At 30.9% G+C, this 27,295-nt stretch overlaps 2 protein-coding genes and 1 non-coding gene across 4 annotated transcripts; all 3 read right to left on the reverse strand.

Moving 5' to 3' along the window:
• Positions 1-2,936: 2,936 nt before the first annotated feature.
• TRNAT-CGU (transfer RNA threonine (anticodon CGU)) lies at positions 2,937-3,008 on the reverse strand. The gene has a single exon. It is a non-coding gene; the product is annotated as a tRNA-Thr (tRNA).
• Positions 3,009-6,863: 3,855 nt separating this feature from the next.
• Positions 6,864-12,811, reverse strand: LOC105788104 (protein LONGIFOLIA 1). Its single transcript, XM_012614836.2, has 5 exons — positions 11,759-12,811; positions 10,957-11,027; positions 8,583-10,649; positions 8,353-8,503; positions 6,864-7,934 (listed from the first exon to the last, which is right to left on the reverse strand). Exons 1-5 carry the CDS (start codon positions 11,901-11,903, stop codon positions 7,087-7,089), a joined length of 3,282 nt encoding a protein of 1,093 aa, XP_012470290.1. The 5' UTR covers positions 11,904-12,811; the 3' UTR covers positions 6,864-7,086.
• Positions 12,812-22,002: 9,191 nt separating this feature from the next.
• LOC105788089 (uncharacterized) lies at positions 22,003-26,469 on the reverse strand. 2 transcript variants are annotated; one of them, XM_012614819.2, is made up of 7 exons: positions 26,329-26,469; positions 24,666-26,193; positions 24,485-24,566; positions 24,249-24,315; positions 23,401-23,586; positions 23,212-23,272; positions 22,003-22,440 (listed from the first exon to the last, which is right to left on the reverse strand). In XM_012614819.2, exons 2-7 carry the CDS (start codon positions 26,167-26,169, stop codon positions 22,274-22,276), a joined length of 2,067 nt encoding a protein of 688 aa, XP_012470273.1. In that variant the 5' UTR covers positions 26,170-26,193; positions 26,329-26,469; the 3' UTR covers positions 22,003-22,273. The 2 variants fall into 2 exon arrangements, with proteins under 2 accessions (XP_012470273.1, XP_012470265.1); XM_012614811.2 differs by having other exon boundaries at positions 24,249-24,318.
• Between the last annotated feature and the right edge of the window lie 826 nt (positions 26,470-27,295).

The raw sequence follows: 27,295 nt of genomic DNA on the forward strand, positions 1-27,295 counted from the left end.
TTTAATGAGATCCCTTTTATCGTAATTGAAACAAAATGCCTTTGTTTTTCTTTTAATAATTAAATTTAATTTTATTATTAAATAATAATTTAGATGAGGGTGAATGAATATATATTGTATTTTAAGGAGTAATAAAACCTTTTTTTTGTTAATTTTTTTAATCCGTATCGATTGTATTGTAACAACAAAAATGTTATGATCAATGTGCACCAAGAGAACGGTAGATCGATGCTTTTAAAAAATTAAAACATGAAGCTCCAAAAATATTATACAAGTGATTTAGAGTGATTAGCCCTAATTACCTACGTCCACTATCTTTAACTTACCACCATTAAGGGCTTTTCAAATTCATTAATTCGAAATCTTTTAAGAGTAAGGTTTCATTTTTACAACACCATCTTTTCAATTAGACAAGATAAAATCACTTTCCCTTAAAATTTTCTACCTAAAAATCTTAAGCAACCCTCACAAAAAGAGAATTACAAATGTGAATCAATGATTACCTCTAGAAGGTAGATATACAGATAATTAGCTCTCTCAAATACAAATCAACATTCAAGATAATGAATAAGAGTTGTACTCACAAGTATTTACAAGTGAAAATGAGAATAATCAAGTAAAATATTGGATTTTTGCTTTTTGATCATTTGAAGGCTTGTTTCTTGTCTTCATTTGAGTGTCTTTGATCCATATTTATACCTTCTAATAAGTTTGAAGATGATTGGAACCGTTGTAGCATTGAATTCATGTATCAATTATAGTCTGCAATTACATAGTATTGATACAAATTTTGGGGGGAAGGGGCGGAATTAAGTTGTATATTTTTACGATAGTAAAAATGTAATTTCACTATTTTAATAGTTTATATCTTTATAATTTTTAAACGATTAAATCAAAATTTTATTATTTTTGGGAGGCCAAAGTGCAATTTTACCATTACTAATTTAAAATTTTATAAATTATAAAGAGCGTAAATGAAAATTTTCCATTTTAAGGGGAGTCAGGGCCCCTGTCGGCCCCTGGCTCTGCCACTGTAGCTAGTACCGATGCAGCTCCTAAAGAGAGTAGTAGACTATCAAGGTTATTGCTATATAGCCTTAGGCTTCATACCGATATAGCCTTAGAAGTACCAATACTTTTGGGTTAGTTGCGGCACTACTCTCCAAGGTTTCACAATTTTGCTTATTGCCTTAGTCGAGTCAATACAACTAGGTCAAGGTACCAATATTATACCTCGGACTTGGTTAAAAATGTCTAGAAGTATTTTTAGTGACTTTTTAAAGTGGATTGTATACTAAAAAAAATATGTTCTAAATCATTTTAATCAAGTTTATGAGTTTGGAAATACTTGAAAATAATATTTTAAGTTTTTGTCAAAAGTTTTGCAAATTTGATTGAGGAGAAATTTTTAATTATTTTATTTTTATACTAAAGCATTTGAAAATCAAAACCAATAAAAAAGAGTGTGAGTTTGGATGCACGCTTATTTTTTTCTCCAATTTAATGATTTGAAGTGTTAGAAATAGAAATATGCATTATATAAAAATAATAATAAAGGCTTAAATGAAAATTTAACCCTTAAACTATAGAACTTTTCTCACTTAAGAATCTAAACTTTTTTTTTATCAAAAGGTTTCAAACCTACGACCAGTCAGTCAATAGTCGATCGCTCTACCGCTGAGCTACTGAGGAACAACGGGAGATTATCTCATAGAGTTCAATTCTCATTCTCAATCCATGACCAATATGAACTCGAAGTTTCTTTCGTAACCCTCAAAACTTCCTCGTAAAGGCTTCGTTCTATACCTCATTTTATAAGGAACCTCAAAGTGGCTCTATTTCATTATATTCCATCCAAAGGCTTCAAAGATAAAATTTGGATGTTGAGTTTCTGAACTCCAACAGTTGCCATTTTCTTAAATACCTCAAACCCAATCAATGTAGGGTTATCTCCGTGTGTTGGGATGATAGGTGAAAATAATTATTGTAACCTATGGGTGAAATCAATTATTTAATAAATTTTAAAATTTTGATATAAATACTAAATATGTCTTTACTTGAAATGAAAGAATTGAAAAAATAGAGTTCATGATGTTGAGTTTGAATCTTATTATGTGTATGTATTTTTAGATTTTATATAAAACATAAAAAATATATCCTCAAAATAATATTTATCCTTTTGTAACAAGTAAGGGGTTTTAGTAAATTCATAATTAAATTGGGCTCGGTTGAAGGTGACACTAATTTAGTAAAAAAAGTTAAGCATAATGACTTATTTGGCCCTCAAATTTTACAAAAAATAAAAAAGTCATTTTAGCTCTCTATTTAGTTTCTCGCATCTTTTATCTCTTAAATTTAAGTTTTTGTCTAATCCCCTAAAATGGATATTTTTAAAATTTTAAAAAAAATTAATTATATACTGACATGCCACGTGTATACCGTGTCAACAAAGTTAACAAATGTAACATTTTCATCCATTTTAGGGTGATTTGACAAAAATACAAGTTCAATGGCTAAAAGAGAGAATTAAATAGAGGGCTAACATGACTTTTTCTATAAAGTTGGAGGACCAAATAAGACATTATGCCAAAAATTTAAATGGTAGCATAGATAAAAGAAAATAATATATGTGTATATATATATATATATATATATCTCTTCAATAAAAAAGTACTTAGATTTTTTCACACGTATAAAGGAACCTATTATACTTTTTCTTTATGGAGAATAATTTTTATCATTATGAAAAGTAAGCGTGTTTTATTTTTATGGAAAATATTTTTTTTATCATTATGAAAAATATGATTGCTACTACAAGAAATTTAAAAAATCAGAAAAGGCAAGGATGTTTCTTATGGGCTGAATCTGCACGTTAAGATTTCCAAAAAACAAAGGCCCATATAACAAAAAAATGTTGAAAATAAAAAACAAAAAATAGCCCTCGGCGAGGATCGAACTCGCGACCTTTCGCTTACGAAGCGAACGCACTACCACTATGCTACGAAGGCAGTTGCTTTAATCTGTAGTAAATTAGATATATATTAATACTAAATCTTTCTACTTTTGATGAGAATCCCTAGTTTCTTTTTCGAAGAAAACAATAATAATAAACTGTTGGTTTTGAAAACTTTCGGCCACGTTTATTACTTCTCATATAAAAACTTGAGTTTTGGATAAAAGGTAAATGTCATTACGTTTCTTTATCACATGTTTGTTATGAGTTAAAATATAGGATAATTAGGTTTGTGTCTTACTCGATTGGCATATCAATGTAAGAAGATATAAGTTTAAATACACTAAAGCACATTATCAAAAACAGCATATATGATCGAACTTATACAAAAAATATATAGGATAATTATTCAATATATTGAGGTGACAATTTCTAATTCTATAAGTGAAGTTGGTAAGTTGTATTTTAAAAAATTTAAAAATAAATATATTGGGATCGACCCGATTAAGCAACAAGTAAAAAAATAGTAGAATAAATTGAGAAATTGAACACACAAATCTAACGTGAAAAAACTCCTCTAAAGAGGATAAAAAATTAAGGGCAAAGATAATTTTACTGAAATGGCAAAATAACGAAGAGCACAAAAGATGGAGATAAAAACTAAAGCCTGAAAACCCGAAAACAAAGAACTCTCAAAACATAAACACAAAATTCTCTAAATGTGTTATGAGTTCTAATCTCTAATGTGTGTATTTTCTAAGGTTGTAAAAAAGCCTATTTATAGGCTAAATTCATTGGTCAAATAATAGTAAAATAATCTAAACTAATCAGAATTTGATTGAAACAAATAAAAAAAGTTTAATTGAAATATTATTTCTCAAATTTGACTAAAATAGGAGTTATACTCAACAAATCTCCACCTTGACTCATATTTCATTAATCTCATCTTTGCCAAGGCCCGCCACGGGCCTATCTTGAACTATGCAAGGAATTAGCTGAGTCGAATCTATTCTTAGAAACTGGAAGACTTCTAGCCTTCGACTTGTACACTGCCAAATTAAAACTATCTTAAGTCTGATTTTCACGAACATAGTGCGCTAACTTTTCAAAACTTGCATCCAAAAGAGAACCTCTCTTCAATGAAACGGTCATTCCTTTTTTCCTCATATGACCAAGTTGTCTCCGCTCCAAACGAGTCGACTTCGACTTTATAACGGACGAGGGATGTTTGATTTCACCGATCACTGTAGAACCTTCCAAAATATAAAGACTGTCGGTTCTTTTACCTTTTAACCAAACGAAAGCTCCACGAGACACTTTAATGTCGCTCGAATTGATGTTGATTTTGCATCCTTTCAAGTCCAAAATACTCAAGGAGATGAGATTCTTTCGTAAATCAGGTATATATCTGACATCTGAGTGTCTTAATCATCCCATCGTGTATCCTAATTTTAACAGTACCAATACCAATTACCTTACTAGATGAATCATTTACCATGCGCACAACTCCACCTTCAACCGAACTCTATGTGAAGAACCATTCTCTATTGGACACATGTGGAAAGAACATCCCGAATCTATGATCCACTCGGACGTGAGCTTGGAGTTATCGCTCGTTGACACTAACAAAAAATCATCACCGCTTTCATCGGCCAAATTAGCACCAGCTACATCTTCCTTGTTACTCTCAGCAGCTCTTTTATTTAGCAGTTTATAACAATTTGCTTTGACGTGACATAACTTTTTACAATAGCGACACCTTTTGTCTCATTTCTTTGATGCTACCAAAACAGAAGCTTGCCTATCTTGCCTTGTTATCCAAACCAAACTCATTGTCGAGTTTGTCTCTACTCAACAAATGACCCTTCACATCTTCGAACAAGAGTTTATCTCTGCCATAAATTAGGGTCTCCCTGAAAGACTTGTATGAAATGGGTAAATAGCACAATAATAGCATAGCTTGATCTTTATCGTCAATCTGAACCTCAACGTTCTTTAAATTAGTAATGAATTGACGTATATGATCTCTAAGAAGCTCACATTCGTTCATACGAAATGTAAATAGACGTTATTTCAACATTAAATGCTAAGCTAGAAACTTAGTCGCATAAAGAGTTTGTAATCTTTTCCACAAGGCGGATAAGGTATACTTCATCAATACCTCCTGCAATACTGTATTCGTAAGACACAACTGGATTGCAGACAAAGCCTTTTCATCAAGCTTTTCCCATTCTGTTTGATTTAAATTCTTAGATTTTTTCTCGATAACAACCTTTTTCAAGCCACTTTGAACTAGAATTGCCATCATCCGAACTTGCCACATATTGAAATTTATCTCACCATCGAACTTCTCAATTTCAAACATTGTTGCTGCCATCTCTAAACGGGCTGATATATGAAAATTGAACTAACTCTGATACCACTTGTTGGGATCGACCCGATTAAGCGACAAGTAAAAAAAAATAGCAGAATAAATTGAGAAATTGAACACACAAATTTAACGTGGAAAAACCCCTCCAAAGAGGATAAAAAACCAAGGGTAAAGATAATTTTACTATAATGACAAAAAAACAAAGAGAACAAAATATGGAGATAAAAACTAAACCCCGAAAACCAAAAAACAAAGAACCCTCAAAACGTAAACACAAAATTCTCTAAATGTGTTATGAGTTCTAATCTCTAATGTGTGTATTTTCTAATGTTATAAAAGAGTCTATTTATAGGCTAAATTCATAAGTCAAATAATAATAAAATAATCTAGACTAATCGAGTTTGATTGAAACAAATAAATAAAGTTTAACTGAAAGATTATTTCTCAAATTTGACTGAATTAAGAGTGATACTCAACAAAATAAATAATGAGTAATTATTTAATTACAAGTCGTGGAAAAACGAGTGTTTTATTTGTTTATTTTAATTTTTTAAATATAATTTAAGAACACATGGTAAAATCTCAACATCACTTGTGGAGTTAAAACTTTTCACTAGTATACCAAATAATTATTCATAAATAATATATGGGGATAATCAATTGGTATGCTGGCTGTGAAAAATTTTATTTCACAAGTAGTTGAGATTTTGTCACATACCTTATTATTTATTTTTAATGTTTTTAAATAAAATTTAATAATACACAAAATATCAACTCCGCCTGTAAAATTAAAAATTTTCACTATGGATTTGATCATACATCTCCTTTAATTAATTTCATTACCAAATAATTATCTTAAATTTGTTTTTATGTTTTTCTACTTTTTAACATACATTTCATTTTTTTCCTTGGATTTAATTAAAAATTGAAAAATATATATATCGATTTCATCAAATTTTAAAAATTAAGTTGAATCATACATAAGATTTCATTAAATAAATTTTTGATATCTACCAATTTTCTTGATGAATTAAAACTCTACATGCATCCGCAATCATAAATTCAAAGGGTGCTATGAATAAGTCAAACATCACTTGTCTGTAGCATGCGCATTATCCCTTCACTGCACAGCTATAGGTGCATTCCACGCCAAAACAAAAAAAGAAAGAAACCTCATCAAGTGTTCATCTTATCAAGGCTCATTGCCTTAATCAAGAATAAAAACCATGCCACATCACACAAACTCTAAATGCTCGATAAAGAGACACGTGCTGATATGATATACTTGAATATATCTGTCAATAAAGCTACATGGCTCATCCCGTCTAGGAATATATGTATATATAACTTCCAATAACATTTCAATTATTATCCAGATATGAATATAAACTATTAAATATTCATTATCCAAATCTATTTTACTACTGCAGATAAAAGTTAATAAACAGATTCAACTGCAGCATATACAAGAATTATGAGATTACATGCAAACTTGATTGTAATGAACTTGAACTGTACTTCGGTTCACAAGACAGGGCATGAAACATCATAGACCATTAGCTGATCAGCATAAAACAAAACATGAGTTCATATACAATGAGTTTTAATACAAAATATGAATGCTGTCATAATCTAAGAAAGTATGATACAAAACATTGCTTGCAGTTCTTAATTCTTATCCATCAATTATTATACTTTCATTAAAACCAAAAAAAAAAAAAAAGGAAAAAAAAAAACATTTAGAAGGCATTTTGCAAATAGTTTACTTGGAAAACAGCTGCCGCCTCCGCCTGCTTTGCTTGGCCCGTAAGCTACCTTCTTCGCCAATCACAATCTCATTAACTAAATCCTTAAAGACCAACCGTTCAACATCCAGCACCATCCCCGAAATCTCACTGTTAAAATCCGTCCAACTCTCTGATCGACTCATTACATCTTCCCACAATATGTTTTTCAGACCATCCTCACCTTCCTCCGGGTCACAATTCGGTTTCTTTGCTTGAAGCTGCTCAATCTCGAGACATAATTCTTTTAGAAGCTGTTGTGCAGTGAGGGTCTTCTTTGCCAACTTGCCGGAATTTATCCTAGGCTCCGGAAATGCTCCAAATAGAGCCAACTTTCCAACTAGAATCTCATTAACAGAATCAAATATAAGCTTTCGATGGAATTTCTGATGGTTCAACTTTGAATGGGAAATGTATCCAGCGTTTACGGTGTTATTCTCTTCCTTTGATAACAAAGAGCTTGCTTTGGTTTGCTCCAAAACAAAAAACAGCTCCGGGTTGATGGGATGGCCTGATGGATGGAGCTGAAATGTTGTCAAGCCAGAACCAAGATCTTTCAGTAGAAGGCCTGAGGCTAATAATACCTCAGAAACGTATCTGTGATCGGGATTTGTATTTCCACAAAGGGATGCAATGTAATCCGTACTGGCTTCATCATGTCCGGAGTTAAGTCTTCTCAGTTTTTGGACCAAATGCTCAATGTTCTGTAGTTTCTTGCGATTAATCTCGGATGTAAGACCAGACCCCACATTGTTAGCCAAGCACTTATCTGCAGGGTTCCATTGCTCTTCCTTGTGATCTTCGTTCAAACCTTCAGCACCATTACCTGATACAACGCATATTTGAGTGAGATCTTTAGTTCACAGATCTATTTGAGACAATTGGTTTCTCTCAGTCAGTCGGGATAATGCGGTCAGGAGGGCATATAAATACTCAAAAAGTATTAGGACTTATACTATATTTACAAAAACAGCAATTGTGGCAATCACAATGAAATGTTGATATGATTTCCTTCTTAATTTTTCCTTTGCCTTTTGCTATCGTACTTATTAGTCGAGTATGATTATAACTAGTATGCATTGCTTGGATTCATTGCATTAAAACTTTATACAGACATGCAACAAAATGTTTGACAAAGAATAAAATATGCATTGAATGCGTAAACTAAGAAACATTTGCATTTTAATCTAATTCACAACAGTTTATAGGTCCGAACCAAGTATCCCCAAAAACAGAACTATTACCTCCAGAGGCATTCAATATCTGCTTTACTGGAGATGGTTCATCATCTCTATAAACCGAGGTATCAAGGACAGAAACTGGACTTGGATGCTCCGGAGCAACCACAGCAGGTTCTTCCATTGATTCGTCCTCAACCATTCTTGATGTTGATTTCTGCATGTAAGGTAAGGTAAGATAAGGTAACCAAAAAGAAGAATTGAATGAATTGTAAAGACTCAAAATAAAATGTCACCTTCGGCATTAAGTCGGAAATTGAACACTGCACTGCCGTCATGGATGGGCTTTGACTATCAATGATCCCAACAGTTTGTTCATGACTGGTGACTTCCACATCTAACTTGGACGGCAGGATGATACTGCTGTCTGATTGCAGAGAAATGTCATCACCTTGGTGACTAGAAGCCCGTGATTCAGTACTTATCTGACTCAGTTGGTCATCACATTGCTGCATTTCTGGAGATTTTGGTCTATGTTTACCACCAGGGGAACCAAACTCAGATGAATGCTGGTTGGAATGCTTTCTGGGTTTGCTTGGATCAGATGGTGGAGTAGGTGGACGAGATCGCCTGTCCAATTCAAGCTTTTTCTGCTGCAGTCTTGGGCTCATCGATCCCGAATTCTTTACTGTAGTTGCAGTACTTTCTTTCGGACCTTTCATCGAAGGCTGTATGGACCTAATACTCCTGCTACTAGCTTTCTTATCAGTAGAGCTGGAAGCAGAACCGCTATGACTATTTCTGGCAGTACGATCTCGAGCTACTCGAGTATTTGTCAAACCCTTTTTGTTATCTACAGATCCCCCACTTTGAATCTTGGGAAGGCTGGAAAAGTCATCTATTGGAATTACTTTTGAAGCTTTAATACCACCTTTCTCAACAAGTTTTGCTGGTTTCATGATAACAATAGGAGATTCATATGTTCTATTAGAATCCAAACCCCTAGCTGTGGAAGTGTTGATGCGAGTGTTCGGCAGACTTTGCTGGCCTCTTGGATTCTGATCGAGGCTTGCACATTTTGGTTCATTGCCTCTTTGATTCACCAAGTTTGCAGCTTGTTCTTTCCGGGTGTCAAGGAGTCCCTTTGCTTGCATCGCTTCTATTATCTGTTTAAGAGCTCTGAGATCCTTTCCGGATTGTTTAAACTCTAGATCTTTCAGTCTGTTCTCAATCTCACCATAAACGGAAGGGAAAGTGTTTGGACTCTTGGCTGGAAATTTTACATGTTTGAGAGGTTGTTTCCGAGAACCTCGAGTTCCATCAACATGTCTCCATGGTGCTGGCTCAATAGGGAACCTTGAACTAGAAATAGGTTTCATGATCAAGTCGGGATTTTTCCACCGCGGAGATGTCGGTTCTTTCGATGAGCTTCTCGTAGAGCTAGTTCCGGTTGGCTTGTTCGGATCATTTCCTCTTAGCGGCCATGAGAAGGGATTGTTATCTTCAGTCAAGCAGGTTTTAATCACACCCAACTGCCCATCATCAGCTGAGGAAGAACTCGGCAATGATTCCAAGCCCATCAGCTTGGCTATAACATTAGGAGGGCGCTTCGGGGCTCCCGGTGGTTGTGGTGGATTAGCAACTCCACTGTCCAAGTTGCCACTATTACGAAAACTTTCCGTAAGATAACTTGAACTCCTCATTGACCTTTCGCAACTATCCAAAGAAAGTCTCGGCAGCTCTTTAAGCTTTGGTGCTGATTTGAAGGTGTCTCGTGATTCAAAAGATGAATGTTTGCCCTCTCTTCCATCATAAGAAAACCGAGGCGCATGGGTGTCCCGTGAAATTGACTTCCATGAACCATTTGCTTCCTGTGATGACCTTTGAAGTTCCCGAGCTTCATTGTTAAAGTACCAAGGTGCTTCCCGAAGTTTTGCAAGAACTCTAAGAGACTCCTTTAAATCATCAGGCACATTTTTCTTTCCATTGACCCTGACACCATAAGACCCATCCACTGATTTAGGAACATGAAATGGCCTCGGCGAATCTCTATGCTTCACCGTATTGCCCAATACTTCCTCTCTAGTTGCTGTTTTGACCAACAGTCCTCTTGCGTCTCTATACATTGAATCCTTAACCACATCTCGGAGGTCAACACATTGAGGCCCCAAATGTGGAGAAGTACTTGGTCGATTCATTGCTGTGTCCCTATCAGGATTTTCAGGGAAAGGGACCCCTTGCTGAGCTGTTTTGTTATAATCCAACGAAGAAAAAGAAGATGAGCGTGATGATGAAAAAGATGCTCTTGGAGATTCCATCGAAATTCTTTGTTTCTCATTCCCACTTCTGTTTATATTCATTTCCTGGAAACCAAATGACTGTAAGGACAGATTTTGGTACAAAAATGGCATCACCTTACTAACTTTCAATAATTAAAGAAGCAATCTCAGTAATCAGCATGCACAATCAGATATCAGAAAGTATCATATGAACATAATCTGAGGCATCAAGATAAAATCGCAACACAATAGCGAGAATCTTTTATATGTTAGGGAAGCAACTACTTAGTGAAGAAATGAACCACAAACCATCCGATCTTGCACAACATAAAAACAATGGTGACATTAGGGAGGGGGATGAGAAATGCGGAGTGAATTTCTGGAGACTTACTGTTGCTGTTTGTCGATGGAATACATTATTTGAATCCCCTTCATGGATCCCATTGTTCAAGTGGGAATTACCTGCAAATGCACGAATGAAATGTTTGAGTTTACAAAATACTAAAAAAAGGAAAGCGAAAATGAAACAAGCTCTAAATAGAAATTCAGCTTCGATAAAACTCAGCTTAAATAATCTAAACTCTTCCATTAGATTCATTCATACAACAGCATTACTTCAAAACATTTAAGAATCCAACTTCCTTACATCAATGAACAGATAGAAAGCAGTTGAAATCATGACAATTAGTTGGAGCATAGGCCACACTGTAATAGTAATACTCAAACATACATTAATCATAAACTACGAGTAGAATGAATGTCGAACACAGGCATATGTCCAGCACGGGTATGTGTAAATTTTCCAAGTTTTTCCACGTATTTTGAGTCAGACAGCAGAGCAACATGAATCATATTCATACATATACACAATACAGATTCCAATAGATAAGAATGGTGTAGGAAATGGGCAATGCTGGTGACAATGAATTATGAAACTGAAATTAAAGAACATTGACACATTTTTCATATGAATATTGCGCCATCAATCATTGAAAAGTATTGACTAGACAAAAAAAGGAAACATGAAAATACAGATGCCAATAGATAATAATGCTATAGAACACGGCCAATGCTAGTGACAATGAACTAAAAGAACATTGACACAAATTTTATATGAATATTGCACCAAACAATGAAAAAAAATACATAGATTTCATCAAAAAAGAAAATGCCAACATCCCTAAAAGAGCTACCTGATGGAAGATTCCTATGGCTGAGGCGCTTAGTGGTGAGCAAATGATGATTATCAAAGATTTGGAAAACCCCAACCATGCATCCTATTTGCTTCTGCAAATCTGGATTTTCATCTGCCAATGAATGTAGAAGCTTTGCAGCCATAATTTTCTTCAAATAATTGAACCTAAAAAGGCTAATAATTCCCCCCTTCTTGGTCCACCTTTTTCTTCAAACAATTGAATTGCAACCACTATTTCTCTTCTTTCACCATAAAAACCAGAACCAATTTCTTTGCTAATATGGACTACAAGGATTCAATTGAGAATCAACTCTATTAATTCAAGAACCAATGAGAACAAATATTAGGTCTCTTGTTTCACCTTTCTCCAACATTAACTTCAAACACTGCTTGATTTAAACAGAATCATCAAAATTTTTTCAGATTTCTTCCTTGTGCATGTTCTAAAACTCCTCATAAAATTCAGTAACTTTGGCTACCAACAAATATCAAAATTGTCTTTGTTTTTCACAATCAAAACTCAAACCCCCCACAATTTAATGAAACCCTCCAAAGCTCAAAATTGCAAGAGGCAAAAAGAACTTACCCAAACACTACTTAAAAAAAAAAAGGATTCTTATTGAGAATCTGACAGGCAAAGCAAACAATGCCTAGTGTTGAATCTCATAATAATAATAATACAAACAAAAAGAAAGAAAAAAGGGGAAGGGACCCAATACCCCCATTTCACAAAACTAAAAGACCCATCTGTCAAAAAGAAACAGAACTGTTGAGATCCAACAAGAAAAAGAGAAATGTGAGGGTGGTGCTCATCCTCGGAGACAAAAAAACCCAGAAGAGAAAAGAGAAAGTAAGTTATAATGACATGTAAATAAAGAGCATTAATGTGATGGGCAATGAACTGACAGGGAATTAAAAGAAAAATAGTGAAGTGAGAGGTGTTTTTTCAAAGAGAGATGTTCATCTTATCTGAGAAATCCATGTGGAATAATGGATGAAGGAGGGGGGAGTGTATAGATAATAGCTGGCTTTGCATGCCAATGCCATGTGATTCTTTCAGGAGTCAGACAAAACAATCAAAACAAGCATTCCTTTCCTCTTTCTTCTTCATTACCTTAAGATTGTTTAATTATTTAATTTCGGGAATTTGTTTACTTTTTTTTTTCTACTAGGGTTAAAATTATGTTGTTAGTACTTGTATTTTGATAAAATTTAAGATTTTATTTTTTTATTTTTTATTTAAAATTCTTTGTCCGACAAAAATAAATATGTTATATTGATAAGTTTTAACAAAATTATTTAAAATGATAATAATTAAATTACGATTTTTAAATTTTAAAGACTTTTGGGCAGTTGGTAGGCCTCACGCGGTTTTTTAGACCATCAAAATTTGATATCCCCAATTATTATTTATTAATTATTTTATTTAAATTTAATTATAATAATATTATTTATTAAACTAATAATGAAATTAGATCAGTAGGTCAGACCGGATGAAGACAATTAAAAAATTTTCAAGTGGAGACTCACTTCAACCTCCAATTACCATTGTAATAATTTAGATTATATTAATTTTTAATCTATCGTGCTGAATGGTTTAATTCTACTTCGTAATTCTTCGAATAACCTGAATTGTAATAATTTGATATTAGCGACATATATTTGTATTTGTATTTGTATTTTAATTGTACTCGTAAAACTTTCAAATAAAATAATATGTTCTATATAATGATCCTTTAGAGCTTGAGTTCGAATCCCGCTAAGGCCAAAATGATAAAACATTTCTTCGATAGATTCTTAATACATTTCGTAAACTCTTTTGAACTTTTCTTGGAGTTAAGAAACAAAATCTCAAAGCTAAAACCGAGTATAAACACACCGAATACGATACCTCTAATATTTAATCTAAATTAAAAATCGCCTAGTCTAAAAAGTTTGATCGTAGCTTGGCTTTTGGACATTTCTTTTACCAAAAGATCGCAAAAAAGTTACAACCTTATAAAGAAAAATTAATCAATAATGGATGCATTATTAGTATTGGTACCTAAAACTTAGACCCCAAATATATTTTTGGAAGTTGAATTGCTTTTTAAGAGAAATTTTATTCAATCTTTTTAAAATAATAATATTAAATTGTTTTTAATCTATATTTATATTATTTAATGAGTTGGTTTCACCTTCAAATCACTAACTCGATTCTGAAATTAAAATAAGTTTACTATTTGAAGATATTTTAACAAATTAAAGTATGTATATGATGAGATTTGAACCGCATCGATTAAATTAGTATAATCTTAAACTTGCCATCCAACTTAAGTTTTATTTTAATACATTTTATCTTAATATACACGAGTTATTATCTTCATTAGTTGTATATTTATACTTACTATTTATTAAGTGTTTTACTCAGTTGGTGTCACCCTCAACCGGGTCACCGACTCAGTTAATAAATTATGAAAATACATTTCCGTAATTAAAATAAGTTATACTATTTGAGGGTATTTTAGTCTTTTCATTTTAACAAAAATTTTATTATATGTATATGGTGGGATTTAAACCCACATCAATTAGATTAAATAAAGCGTTCAATTTATTACTTAACCAAAACTTCATTTTAATATACTTTATGCATTTTTATTTTAATATGCACGAGCTATTATCTCCATTAGTTTTATTTATTAATAATATTGTTAATCGAATTGGTGTTATAAGTCAATTGGACTCTAACTCACAATTGTCGACAAAACTATGATAAATAATTGTAGTGCGTTTAGTATTTTTTTATCTAATGTATTTATGTGTTTAAATTTCGTTTTACTCACAAATTAATCTAGTTTTTAATTTTAATATGGTACAAATTTCATGTGTTATTATGATTAATTAGTTTCAAACTATATATTTTATTATTTATTGTATGTTATTTTAAACACACATTTGTGTTCTAAGTTTATAGTTTCCACATGCATACACTTGTGATAGGATTTCTAATTATTATATAAGCTCTGATTGAGTTGGTGTCACTTTCAATCGGATTACCAACTTGGTTATGGAAATTATGAAAATGCATTTTGTAATTAAAATAACTTATATTATTCGAGGTATTTTGCCTTCTCATTTTCAAAAAATAATAAATATATGTGTATAATGAGATTTAGTCTTTTCATTTTCAAAAAAAACCAATAAAAATATGCATATGGTAGGATTTAAACCTAAATCAATTGCATAAGTAAAACCTTTAATTTATCGCTCAACTAAAGCTAGGTCACCAACCCGGTTACAAGAATTACGAAAATACCTTTCCGTAATTAAAAGCTAATATTATCCGAGGATACTTTAGCATTTTCATTTTAAAAAACTAATAAAACTAATTGCACAAGTAAAATTTTAATTTACCACTTATCTAAAGCTTTATTTTGATAATTTTATAGATTTTAATTTTATTATGCACATTTTATTACTTTCATCAATTGTATATCTATACTTCTATTATTTAAGCTCCTAAGCGAGTTGGTGAGTTTATTTTCAAAAAAGTAATAAAAATATGCATACGGTAAAATTTGAACCTAAACCAATTGCACAAGCCAAACCTTTATTTACATCTCAACTAAAACTTTATTTTTGTAATTTTATACATTTTAAATTTATTATCCATACTTTATTACTTCCATCAATAGTATATATCGTATTATTAATAAAAACCTGACTAAGTTGGTGTCACGAGATAACTGGACACCAATTCGGATAGGGAAATTATGAAAATATCTTTTGTAATTAAAATAAATCATATTATTCGAGGGTATTTTAGTCTTTTATTTTAACAAAAATCAATAAAAATATGGATATGGTGGGATTTGTACCCACACAAATTGAAGTAGAAAAAGTTTATATTTACAACTCAATCAAATTTTTATTTTGATATTTTTTATACATTTTTTTAATATGCAAAATTTATTATCTCCACCAGTTGTATCTATACCATTAATAAAACATCTGACTGAGTTGGTGTCACGAGTCAACCAGACACCAACTCGGTTAAAAAATTACTGGGATGTCCTTCTATAATTAAAAAAATATTATTATTATTTGAAGGTATTTTAGTCTTTTCACATAAAAAAAACCAAAAAAATATGCATATAGTGATATTTAAATCCACGCCATTTATATTTAAAAACCTTTAATTTATCACTCAACTAAAATTTTATTTTGATATTTTGATATATTTCAATTTTATTATTCACACATTATCACCTCCACTAGTTCTATATACTAATAATGTATTTGATTAAGTTGGCGTCGAAATTAACTCGACACGGCTTAAGATTTATGAGAACACAATGATAAACAATTTAATCTAATTTTTCATTTCAATAATGTACATATTTAATGTATTATTATTAATTAATTTCAAATATCATATTTCGTTATTTATTGCGTGTTACTTTTAAACACGCATTTGTGTTCAAAATTATGGTTTTCACACACATATGCATGTGATAGGATTTCTAATATTAATAATGTATTTAATTGAGTTGGTATCACAAGTTAACTCAACGCCTACTCAAGATTGAATACAACATAATGGTAAACAATTTAATCTTTTTTTTAATTTTAGTTCATGGTTATTGTTATTAATTAGTTTCAAGCCGTATGTTTTATTACGACACACATTTGTGTTCTATATTTATAGTTTTCACACGCATAAGTATGTGATAAAATTTATTTTGATTTAAATTAAATTTAAAAATCGATTAGGTCCCAAGATTAATGGAAGGTTAAACATGAAAATTATGAGAGGAATTAGACATGTAGACTCATAAAATTGATTAATTAGTGAAATATTAGAAAGATAAGAAGGGCAGCCAATTTCTTCATTTGTATAAGTAAAACTTGAGTGTTGGTTTTAAATTACTCTTTATTTTATTTAGCAATTTTAAATGTAGTAGTTAAAGTCCAAGTCAATGACTTGGACACTTTTCTTTTTGTAATTGTGCTAATATCCCCAATTTTGTTTTTCAAGTCAAAGACTTGCTAATCCGAGAAAATTAAAATTGTTTGTTGAAGAAACAATTAATTAATTAAAATTTTTGTGTTTAATTATTTGTCAAATTGGAAAATTCATGAATTTTAGGGCTTGAGAAAATCTAAAAATTGATCCAAACCGATGTATTCAGTTCGGGCTTTGTAATGTTTGGTTCAATTTCGAGTTGATATTATCATTTAAATCGCACAATTCGGTTTGAGTTTGGTTCTCACATGAAACCCGTTTTATCTAAATAAAATCGAAAGAAAAAAAATCTATTTTTAAAAGAATTGTTGGGGATAAACTCGGTTAAGCAATGAACAAGTAAAACAACAAAGAAATCGAAAAGATCGAACACAAATATTTTACGTGAAAAAATCCCTCCGAAGAGGATAAAAAACCGCGGGTAAAAAAACAAGATTGGATCATACTAGCATATTGCATATTTCATAACTTGAATTGCAGGTTGAATTGAGATAATCCATATTTCGAAGAGTAAACAGAAGACGGATATCTTGATAATCTTAGTAATGTAGATTCAAATTCAAATGATAATGAACTTAGTATAATAAGCATATATTAAATATTAAAGAGAGAACAACTCAAAAATATGCACTAGAACAAATAAATAAAATTGCATACGATGTGTATTTTTCTTACTATTTTATTAGTAATCGTATTATCAACTACTTTTTAGATTAACATAATGCGCATGATGATTTTATTTTAAATTTTATTACTCGTTTAAAATTATTTATTGTTATACTAATATTTTTAAAATATAAAGTATGTAAATATTTAATTACAATTTGTACCATCAAGTATAACATAGAAAATTACGATGTATTTACACTCTGGCAAGTAAAACACGTGTGAAGAATTACAATTTATTGTAATTATAAGAGAGTATAATTACTACCTTAATAATTATATTTTATTTAATTAATTTGTATTATCCAATCTAATAATAAATCAATCCTAAATTAGGGAAAAGTTGATACACGTGCATATTTCAAGAGTCGGACTATAAACTTTATTGAAATTATTACATTCACTTTTGACTAAAAAATTATAAAATTTATATTTAATAAATACACCAAATTTAAGTCGGTTAAAGATAGTATTAAGGTAGTGTTTAACCACGTTTGTACACATGTTTTTTTGGATAAAATATGCGCTTAGTCACTTTAAATAGGGTTATTTTATTTTAATCATCTAATTTTTTTGTTAATTTGATTATTCTAAAAGTACTTGATCGAATTAGTTACTATATCGTTAAATGATAACGGAATGTTAATAGTGCATTTGTATGAAAAGTTTTGGGTGGCTAAAATAAGAATGATCCCTATTTAGAGTGACTAATGACTAGTTTACCCTAATTTTAAAGTGACTAGCATAAAATGCACCATTAGACTTTCATTATCCTTTAACAATAAATAATTAAATTAAAGAAAAAATTAAAATTAATTAAATAAAACGATATATATTAAAATAACTAATGAGATAGTTTACCCATATTCCTAGTACCATATATAGCTTTTTCATCTTCCAATTATTCTTTTTAAAGCATATTAGTGAGAAATATACGTTTTCTAATTCAAATAATGTTTCAATAAAGTAGGTTTATTTCTAAAAGGTAGATTTTAAAATAATATTTCTACTAATAATTGTGTATCCATATTTTTAATGAAATTCATATTGATTTGTATAATGATAGATTTAGCTTGATTGATATGGCATTATTGTCAATGTAGGAGAGTATGGGTTCGAGTATGTTAAAGCGCATTATCCTCCTATTTATCAGTTGGAGGGACTATGAATAGTTCTATAAAAAAAAGGAACAAATATGATTAGAACATGTAATGGGATTATTAAAAAAGCTTATGTATCCATGGATCAGGTTGGACCAAGAGTCGATGCCAAAAAAATTTTAAGGTTGGGCCAGTTTTTGGCTCGATCAATCTACCCAAAATGTCCATTACACTATTCAAAAATTTAAAAAATATTAAATATATTTTTAATTGATATTATATATATTATATTTAAATTTAAATTTTTTATTATTTAAATTAATTCGAGCTCGACCAGATCGACCCGAGGTGCAAAAATACTTGTCCAAGCTCAGCCTGACCTGACTCATGAACAAGTCTAATATCAACCCAAATTCCTATTATAAACATGATATGAAATTGAAAAAAAAACATGATACTGATATTATACATATTACATATTAATCTCTTCACTAAATTTGTATCACAAGTCAATTCAAGCACCTAAAACACATAAAATAAATTATAAAACAACATTGCTTTATAGAATAAATTATATTTTTTGAGGGTGTTTATATCTTTTCATATAAAAGTAGAATAATACAAACACATAATAAGATTTAAACCTAAAACACTATAAATTTCAACATCTTTACTTCATTTGAACCAAAACCTCATTTATTTTTCATATCGATTTTTATGGATATATTTGTGACATAATTTTGTTTTTCACCCACAACATGAGTGTGCCATAATCTAGTTAATCATAATTGTATTAAAATCTCGTTATCTTTACTATAATAAAACTCTTAGTTGAGTGAGCATCACTTATCAACTGAGTCCCAATTTAGTGGAGAAATTAAAAATATATATTTATTTTGTAAAATAAATTATATTATTATGAGAGCGTTTTCTCTTTTCTTATCTTATAAATTAATAAAAAATATATTCATAATAAAATTTAGGCTAGAAACCTCAAACATTCAATTTTATTATTTCAGTCAAGCTTGATTTAATTTTATATAATTTTTAATAAGTATATTTATTATATAATTTTCTTTCATCAACAGCGGTAATGTAACCTAAAATACAGATAATCCAATTATTAAAAATTGGAAACATTATTAATTACATTCACCGAATCTCCTTGATTGCCAAATTATGGCCTTAAAAAGAAATCATCATCATCATCATCATCAGGGCGTTGCAAAAGGTGCGCTTGGCTCAATGAAAAATTGTTTTAATGTCCCTCCCCAAATTAAAAGATTCAATTTAATCCTTATTAACTTTTAATTAAATAAAAACATTAATAATTTAATTTAAGTATTTTGTTTATATAAAACTTGTAGTTTTGGTCCCAAAATTTTATAATCTTATCTCGGCTCCTCCTAATAAAATTTCTAACTTCATCAATGAAACAATATTTATAAATATGGAATGCATTGAAGGTATAATAAACAGGGTTGTTAACAACTGAAGGAAGCAAGGAGAATATCAAGTGATTGGATCCAATGCACAGCTGTAGGTTGGGCCCAATTGTAGGGGTGGGGGTCCATCCACATTCTATATATATAACCACCAAGGGACCACATCATAACTTCTTCTCCTTCAACCATCTCTATTCCTAACCCAGGATTTGGACCTCATTTTCATTTTTATTTAATTTGGCTGAAAATGAGAACCAAGAATGAGATGTTGAGATATTCCTCAAAAGTTTCAAGGATTCTGTAACACATGGTAGTTAGTTTGTTGAGGTTCCGAATTTTGGTCAACCTTCAACTTCCCATACACATCAAAGATTATACCATCTCAAATGGAGTCCCATCTATTCATGAATCACATTTTTTGTTCTAACTAAAATTTAAGAGTTTAAATAAAAATATTAAACCTAAAAAATAAATTTATAGGGCAAACATAGAGTAAACTCAAACTTGAACATTCACGAATCGAGTTTGGCCCAACCCATTTTTTTAAAAGTCTAATATTTTATACCATGTTACTTTTATATATTATGTAATTTATAACACATAAAAATTAAATATACAATATTATATATATTATATACTAATATAATTTAAACATTAAAAAGTGTTAAATTAACAATATATAAAATTTATAAAAATATTAAATTAAAAATAATATAAATTTTAATTTTAAAAATAATAATATGAGCAAGGCCAGCAAGCCTAAAATGAATTTAAGTTAACTATTTATAAATATGTGCAGACTCGGATAAAATTTTTAACTCATATTTCAAGCAAAATCGAACTTGAACAAATATAAAGTTCGTCAATATCATACCTAAACCCAAACTAAATCTAACCCGACACCAGCCATGAACACCTTCAGATTAGACAAACCGATCACACGAAAAACCAACCATACATCAATTCGGACAAAAGGTTAAACAACTTTTAAATGAATTGTTTGGAACTAATTACACTAGACCAAAAAAATCGATCGAACCAATTTTTAATAATTTTTGTTATGGATTGAACTTATAAGACTTGGAACACCATCTATCGAAACGAAACTTATCACATTCACTACATACACGTGAAAACTACATATTTAGAATATACAAGTATGTTTAAAAATAACATATCATAAATAATAAAATGTATAATTTAAAATCAATTAATAATAATACAAATTATGTATGATATTAAAATATAAAAATTAAATTGTGAGTAAAACAAAATTTTAAAACCTAAATACATCAAATTAAGAATCCTAAATGCATTACAATAGTTTATTATGATGTTGTCATCAATCTTAAATTCGTGTCAATTCAACTTGTGATATTAACTTAATCGAAAACATTATCAATTGATAGAAATAATAAAATATGTATAATAAAATTAAAAATATGGAACAAAATAAAAAATTGATTGAGTAGTAAGATTAAAGTTTTATCAGTGCAAGTGGTATGAGTTTAAATCACACCATATGTAATTTTTTATGATCTTTAAAAAAATTAAAACGACTAAAATACCCTTAAATAATATAACTTAATTTAAGTACAAAAGGATATTTTCACTAACCACCGTGTTGACTCGTAACACCAACTCAATCAAAAGCTTAAATAATAGTATAGATAAACAAATAGAAGTGTCCAAAATTGTATTAGAAGTTGTAATACTTGCACAATACCTGCACCTATGTAATTTTATTTTTTTTATCTTTCATGTCTGTTTTTACCGTCCATATTCAAAATTCATTACTGCCTCTCTCAATAATATCTCAACTCCAAAGTTCAAATTTACGTTCTTTCCTTGGGAATACAATATCCCTTACTGCACCTAACACTTGATTATACCTATGTATATTTTTTAGTTTGGTATTAGAGAGATTTCATGGATCAACTTATTTAATGCTTTCTATTTTCATGTTTGCTCTCATTCCAAGGTGCATAGGGATAACTATCATTTGAAAAGAGAGAAAAAGCAACAATTGTTGGTTGAAACGTCCTCGAAAGATTATATCCTCCTACTCATATTCTAACATACATCGGTGTAATTGAAGCAACATTTTAACTCATCGGAGAACAAATGTGTAAAGACACTAGAAAATGAATTGAGAGTTACCAATAAAAGGAAGGCCATCTCAAGTGTGTAGTATGAAAGGCCTAATGTTGGAACAAAACTCTAAATGCAGCTCAGCTAACATCACTTAAAAAGATGCCAAATTGGAGGACTTACCATTCAAAATATCAGCATGGGAATTACCCAGCATGTAACCTCAAATCTTTTATAACCTGGGAATAGAATTCCCAATGCGGATCTGCCTCTGTGATAGCCTGTTGCCCAAATGGATTTTGCTCCACAAACTTCTGAACATTCTCTGCTACAGCTATCCGTTCAAGATAGTCCCGAATATCTCCTCCAGGTGCTGTTGCATACATTATTTAACAATGACAATTGTGATAAAATGCATACACAAGAATAAATAAAATGAAGGAATTAGGTACACTACAGATGACCGTCGATGCAAACTCTAATGCCAGATCTGTAACATGGACCAATATCATATACAGGTAATGATCTATAAAGCCGCTTGGGCTCCCCCCCAGCCCCCCCAAAAAAATTTTGCTGAAATATGAGAGTATATCCAGTTACTGAAACATAACTAAACCGTCACTAGCCAAATCTACAAAGTTATGGGCAAGCCAAACAACGGTATATCCATTGATCTTGCAGAAGTTAATGAAGTATTACCAACTGTTGAAAAGATCAGCTGGAAATGATTTAAGTCAATGATGTTTTCACAATACCTAGAAGATAAATATATATATGCATAACCGACTTGAGATAATGGCACGACAATCACATTAATATGATTACTGACTGCATGTACACTGTTCCATATAGTCAACACAACTTTATAACACAGTAATACATGCAAATACAATGACTCCATTATCGGATTTCCCTGACAAGAAAGACGTATTTGGACCCAACAAATTTATGATTTTAACATAGTTAAAGAGTAGGATTTACAGGGCCTATTTAATAAGATTCACTTTTACATTTTTCTCTTCTGTGAAAAAGGCCTAAAAGGTAAGATCAACAATATGCCCCCTGTGAAGGCTTATATACTACATCGCGGTCAATCTGTTTGTGTACCTTTAATTCCCTAAAACATGCTTAACTCATGTCTCACCTAATGAATGATCATCGGCATCCGTGTATTGATAAGGATATGGAAATATACCAGTATTTGCCTACGAATGAAAAGATAGAAGCTAGCATAAGTATTAGAGCAGCATTTGAATTTCAACAATCCAAAGTGTTAAATAAGCCATATTCACCAAGTGAGTAAGCAAATAAAGGAAAACATTTAAAAACTCACAGGATTTCGCAAAGCCTTATATGGCGAATCATCCAACAATAGTGTGTTTGATTCATCATAGTCGCCCCTCCTCCAAGGAAGCTCGGGTAAACACCTGTCCCATAATTTTCTAAGTTCCTTCAAAACAAGCGGTTTCTCCTCATTCTCGAGGGTTTTGAATTTTGTAATTGTACACAGCTTTCGGTCCTGCAAGAAACCCATACCATGAGACGAATAAATTATACACAGCACTAACATATTAATGTACTTACAAAAGAGAGAAGCATTTATAAAAAAATTTCATGCCACTTTAGCCCACAAGAGTTTTGCATATCTGGCTTATATTCCCCCCAATAAAATACAAAACTTGATGAAAATCAGATTTATTTAGAACAAGAATATTATTTTAGTTAAAAAAGGAAAGTAACAAAGCTAGTTTGCTTAGGTTCTGTTTTATCTCTCGAGTATTTTGAGTCTGCATACTCGTGATTCAACAGGCTGGATTGGATAGATTTAGAAATGTTGGGTGTTACTATGTGTTAAGTACTATATCATTTAATGTTCCATAAGATATAGATGTATTAGTAGTAGGGTAGATATAAGCATATAGAATTGAACTTGGAATAATATACAACCTGTATACTGTATAGTTCAGCTTCAGTATGTCATTTATATTTTAAAAAATCACACATACTAATTAAAACCACCTTATGTGATTAACTAATCATTTAAATGTAGCTCATTGATTGAAGGCCATGCATACGATGAAAAAGACAAGAAAGAAATGATATAGACTAATTAGCTAACCAAAACTTTGGCAATTATCCCATTACTGGGAATAGTTAAATACCACAGGGAATGTTGCTTACCCAACAGAAAAACAGTTCACGTTTCCATTGTTTTCTAAGAAGAAGCCCAATCATCTTCGTCATGTTTCTACTGCAACAACAATTAATAGCAACACGGTCAAGGCATGGCGTCATTCATGAAGGAGCATTAAATTCTACAGTTCACTTATGTAACATAGCAACGCTTAAATAATAATAATAATAATAATAACAGTATAACTATGGAAGACACTTCTCAAGCAAAGGCAGGAGCATACTTTACTCTTGACGACCAGATTCCGACATTAAATGTCTTGAAGCAAAATTCGAGAAATTCAACACAAAACGGTCTAAAGAAAACTGTAAAGAAAAAAAGAAAACATGAGCCACAGTCGAAGTATAATTAATGGAAGACAAACAAAGATTTCAGATATTTCTATTTCAATTACTATTTATTACCTCCTTTCCCATCTACTCTAGTATTTGGCTTTCTTTTTGGTTGTTGAACAACATCTACAAGAATTCCATTCAAATCAAGCACAAGAAGCTTTTTCCTAGGACGCCAGACGCTTTTTCTTTGAAATGAAGAGTACAATGTTTGTGAGAAATTGTTCTCTTTAACATTAGTTGTTAGTGTAGCATTGTCTTTTACGACTGCCAAGTTTGAAGGAGAAGCATTAGCTGCTAGTGTAACATTGTCTTTTGTGTCAGCCAAGTTTGAAGGAGAAACATTAGCTGTTCGTATAACATCATCTTTTGTGACAGACAAGTTCGAAGGACAAACATTAGCTGCTAGTGTAACATCATCTTTTGCAACAGCCAAATTCAAAGGAGAAGGATTAACTTCTTCCATCTTGGTTTCTTTCTCAACATCCTTCGACTTCTTTCTTTTCTTTCTTTTCCTTCCTTTAAGATCAGATTCAATGCCTATGTTGTTGCCCAATGCTTCCCCTGAAGCCTGTGCAGGCATAGCGTGACCAACTGGTACTTCACCGGACCCATTTTCCGAACAACCAATTGTAGGCTCCTTCTCTCTATGCTCAACAGAAATCTGTATTGGGCCATTCTCCTGGACATGTTCTAAACCATCTCCCAATAGATTAGAAGACTTCTTCTTCTTCTTGTGATGGGTTTTTACCTTTTTTGATTTTTCAATAACTTCAGTTTCAGGCATAACAATATCTCCATCAACATGGGGATTTTGAATTCCTGAAAAATCACTTTGCTTATAAGTTATCAAAGAAATTTTGTTAGTATTTTTCGACTCTACAGTTTCAGATATAGAAATAGGATCCTCCTTTCTAATATTCTTTTCATTAATAATTTGAGGTTCAGTACACCTTTCATTTTCAACTTCATTACTGTCCTTGCCATTGCTCTTTGAGCTAATATCTTCATCCTCCATGACATTAAGCGTTGTCTTCTTTCCTTTCCCCTTCTTCTTCTTCTTCCTTTTACTTTCCGCTTGAACAGTTTGTTCATTCAATTGAGCCCCTTCCAGTCCAGGCTCCAAATGAGAATCACTTTCATTCTTTTCATCTACCAAAGAGTTGTCAACTTCCACAGATGTAGCCATCTTACTCTTCTTTTTCTTCCTCTTTCGCTTCCTTTCTGAATCAGCCGATTGTCCTTTCAATGGACTCTCCGAAACATTATTCCCCGGAGTCTGTACATTTGAATCTCTACCTGACACGGAATCATTCATTAACGAGTTCGGTTCTTCCTTCAATCCCGATGACTCCACAAAAGAATTTTCTTTCCTCTTTCTCTTCTTACGCGAACGACTCGATTGCTCTGCCCCTAAATCAACGTCCTCTGTTCCTAAACAAGCTGCTTTGTCAAGGGATTCACCATTTCTAGTTTCAATATCTCGTTCCATCCTCTGTTTCTTCATTTTCTTCCTTTCAGAACGACTCAATTTAGCATCCGAGACCGATGACTCTGAAACATTTTTCACTTCCATTTTTTTTTAATTCCAAGGTCGATCCTGTTTTCATTCACCGCAAATTAAAAATTAAAACAAATAGCGCAGAAGATTAAAGCTATAAAATAAGCAATGAAGCATCAAAACAATCCCTTAAAAATGAGCGAAGGTAAAGGGGGAAATGTTTTAAAGAAGAACCTGAAAATAATGAGCAGCGCCGACCCAGAAAGTTGTTGCAGACTTTGCATTTAGGGTTTTATTGTCATACTGTCTTCCGTCCCCAAACCCTAAACCCAGTAATAAAGGAACTTGAAATAATGATTTATCATTAAATATTTTAAAATTTTAGGATATGTTTGAAAATTAGAGAGTTGTTGAATAAAAGTGTAATTATTATAGTAGCAACTTTACTCTTTTGTAATTATAAAATTATAATTTTTAGACGTGTTTGATTGATAACGAAATACAATTTATATTATAATTTCCTTTTGTCATATAAAATTATTGGTATAATAAAAATAAATTTTAAACAAGTAACAAAAATTAAAATTAATTATCATATGTATTATGTTAGTTTAAAAAGTATTCAATAACACGATTATTAATAAAAATAACAAGAAAAACAAACCTCTTATCTAATTGTTCTAATGCATATTTGTTGGGTTATACACTTTATTATCATTTGAATTTGAATCTACATCATTATGATTATCAAGATTTTCTTCTTCTATGTAGTTTTTGAAGTATTAGGGCTAGTTTGGCAATGCTTTAGAAAAGTGCTGTAGAAAAGTGCTTTTGAGAAGTGTTTTTGGAAAGTTTGGTTTAAAATTTGAGTGTTTAGCATTGTTGTCAAAAAATGCTTTTGAAAAATAAAATGTCCATTTTAGACATGTTATTATCAAGTAACAAATATGCATTTAAATAATATTTAAATTAGTTAATATTATTATATTTTAGTAAAAATATAAAAAATTATTATAACTTGTTGTTAATATTTATATATATGAAATATAAATTTTAAATATTTTTAGGCAATAAATATTAATTATTTATAAAATTTAATTAGAATATATAAACTATATTTTAAATATTTAAATATAACCATTAAATATTTATAATTAGTATTTTAAAAAATATTTTTTATTTTTAATTAATAATTTTAACA

This window comes from Gossypium raimondii, chromosome 7 (genome assembly GCF_025698545.1).
Source record: "Gossypium raimondii isolate GPD5lz chromosome 7, ASM2569854v1, whole genome shotgun sequence".
Classification (NCBI taxonomy): Eukaryota; Viridiplantae; Streptophyta; class Magnoliopsida; order Malvales; family Malvaceae; genus Gossypium; species Gossypium raimondii.

Bases quoted from the DNA above. Each gene is read 5' to 3' on its own strand.
- LOC105788104 (XM_012614836.2), bottom strand. From the start codon at position 11,903: ATGGCTGCAAAGCTTCTACATTCATTGGCAGATGAAAATCCAGATTTG. The intron at 10,650-10,956 runs GTAAGTCTCCAG...TTTGGTTTCCAG, and splicing joins TCCATCGACAAACAGCAACA to GAAATGAATATAAACAGAAG. The intron at 7,935-8,352 runs GTAATAGTTCTG...GCGTTGTATCAG, and splicing joins GATATTGAATGCCTCTGGAG to GTAATGGTGCTGAAGGTTTG.
- LOC105788089 (XM_012614811.2), bottom strand. From the start codon at position 26,169: ATGGAAGTGAAAAATGTTTCAGAGTCATCGGTCTCGGATGCTAAATTG. The intron at 24,567-24,665 runs GTAATAAATAGT...TTTTCTTTACAG, and splicing joins TAGAGTAGATGGGAAAGGAG to TTTTCTTTAGACCGTTTTGT. The intron at 22,441-23,211 runs GTGAGACATGAG...TGTATGCAACAG, and splicing joins TGCCGATGATCATTCATTAG to CACCTGGAGGAGATATTCGG.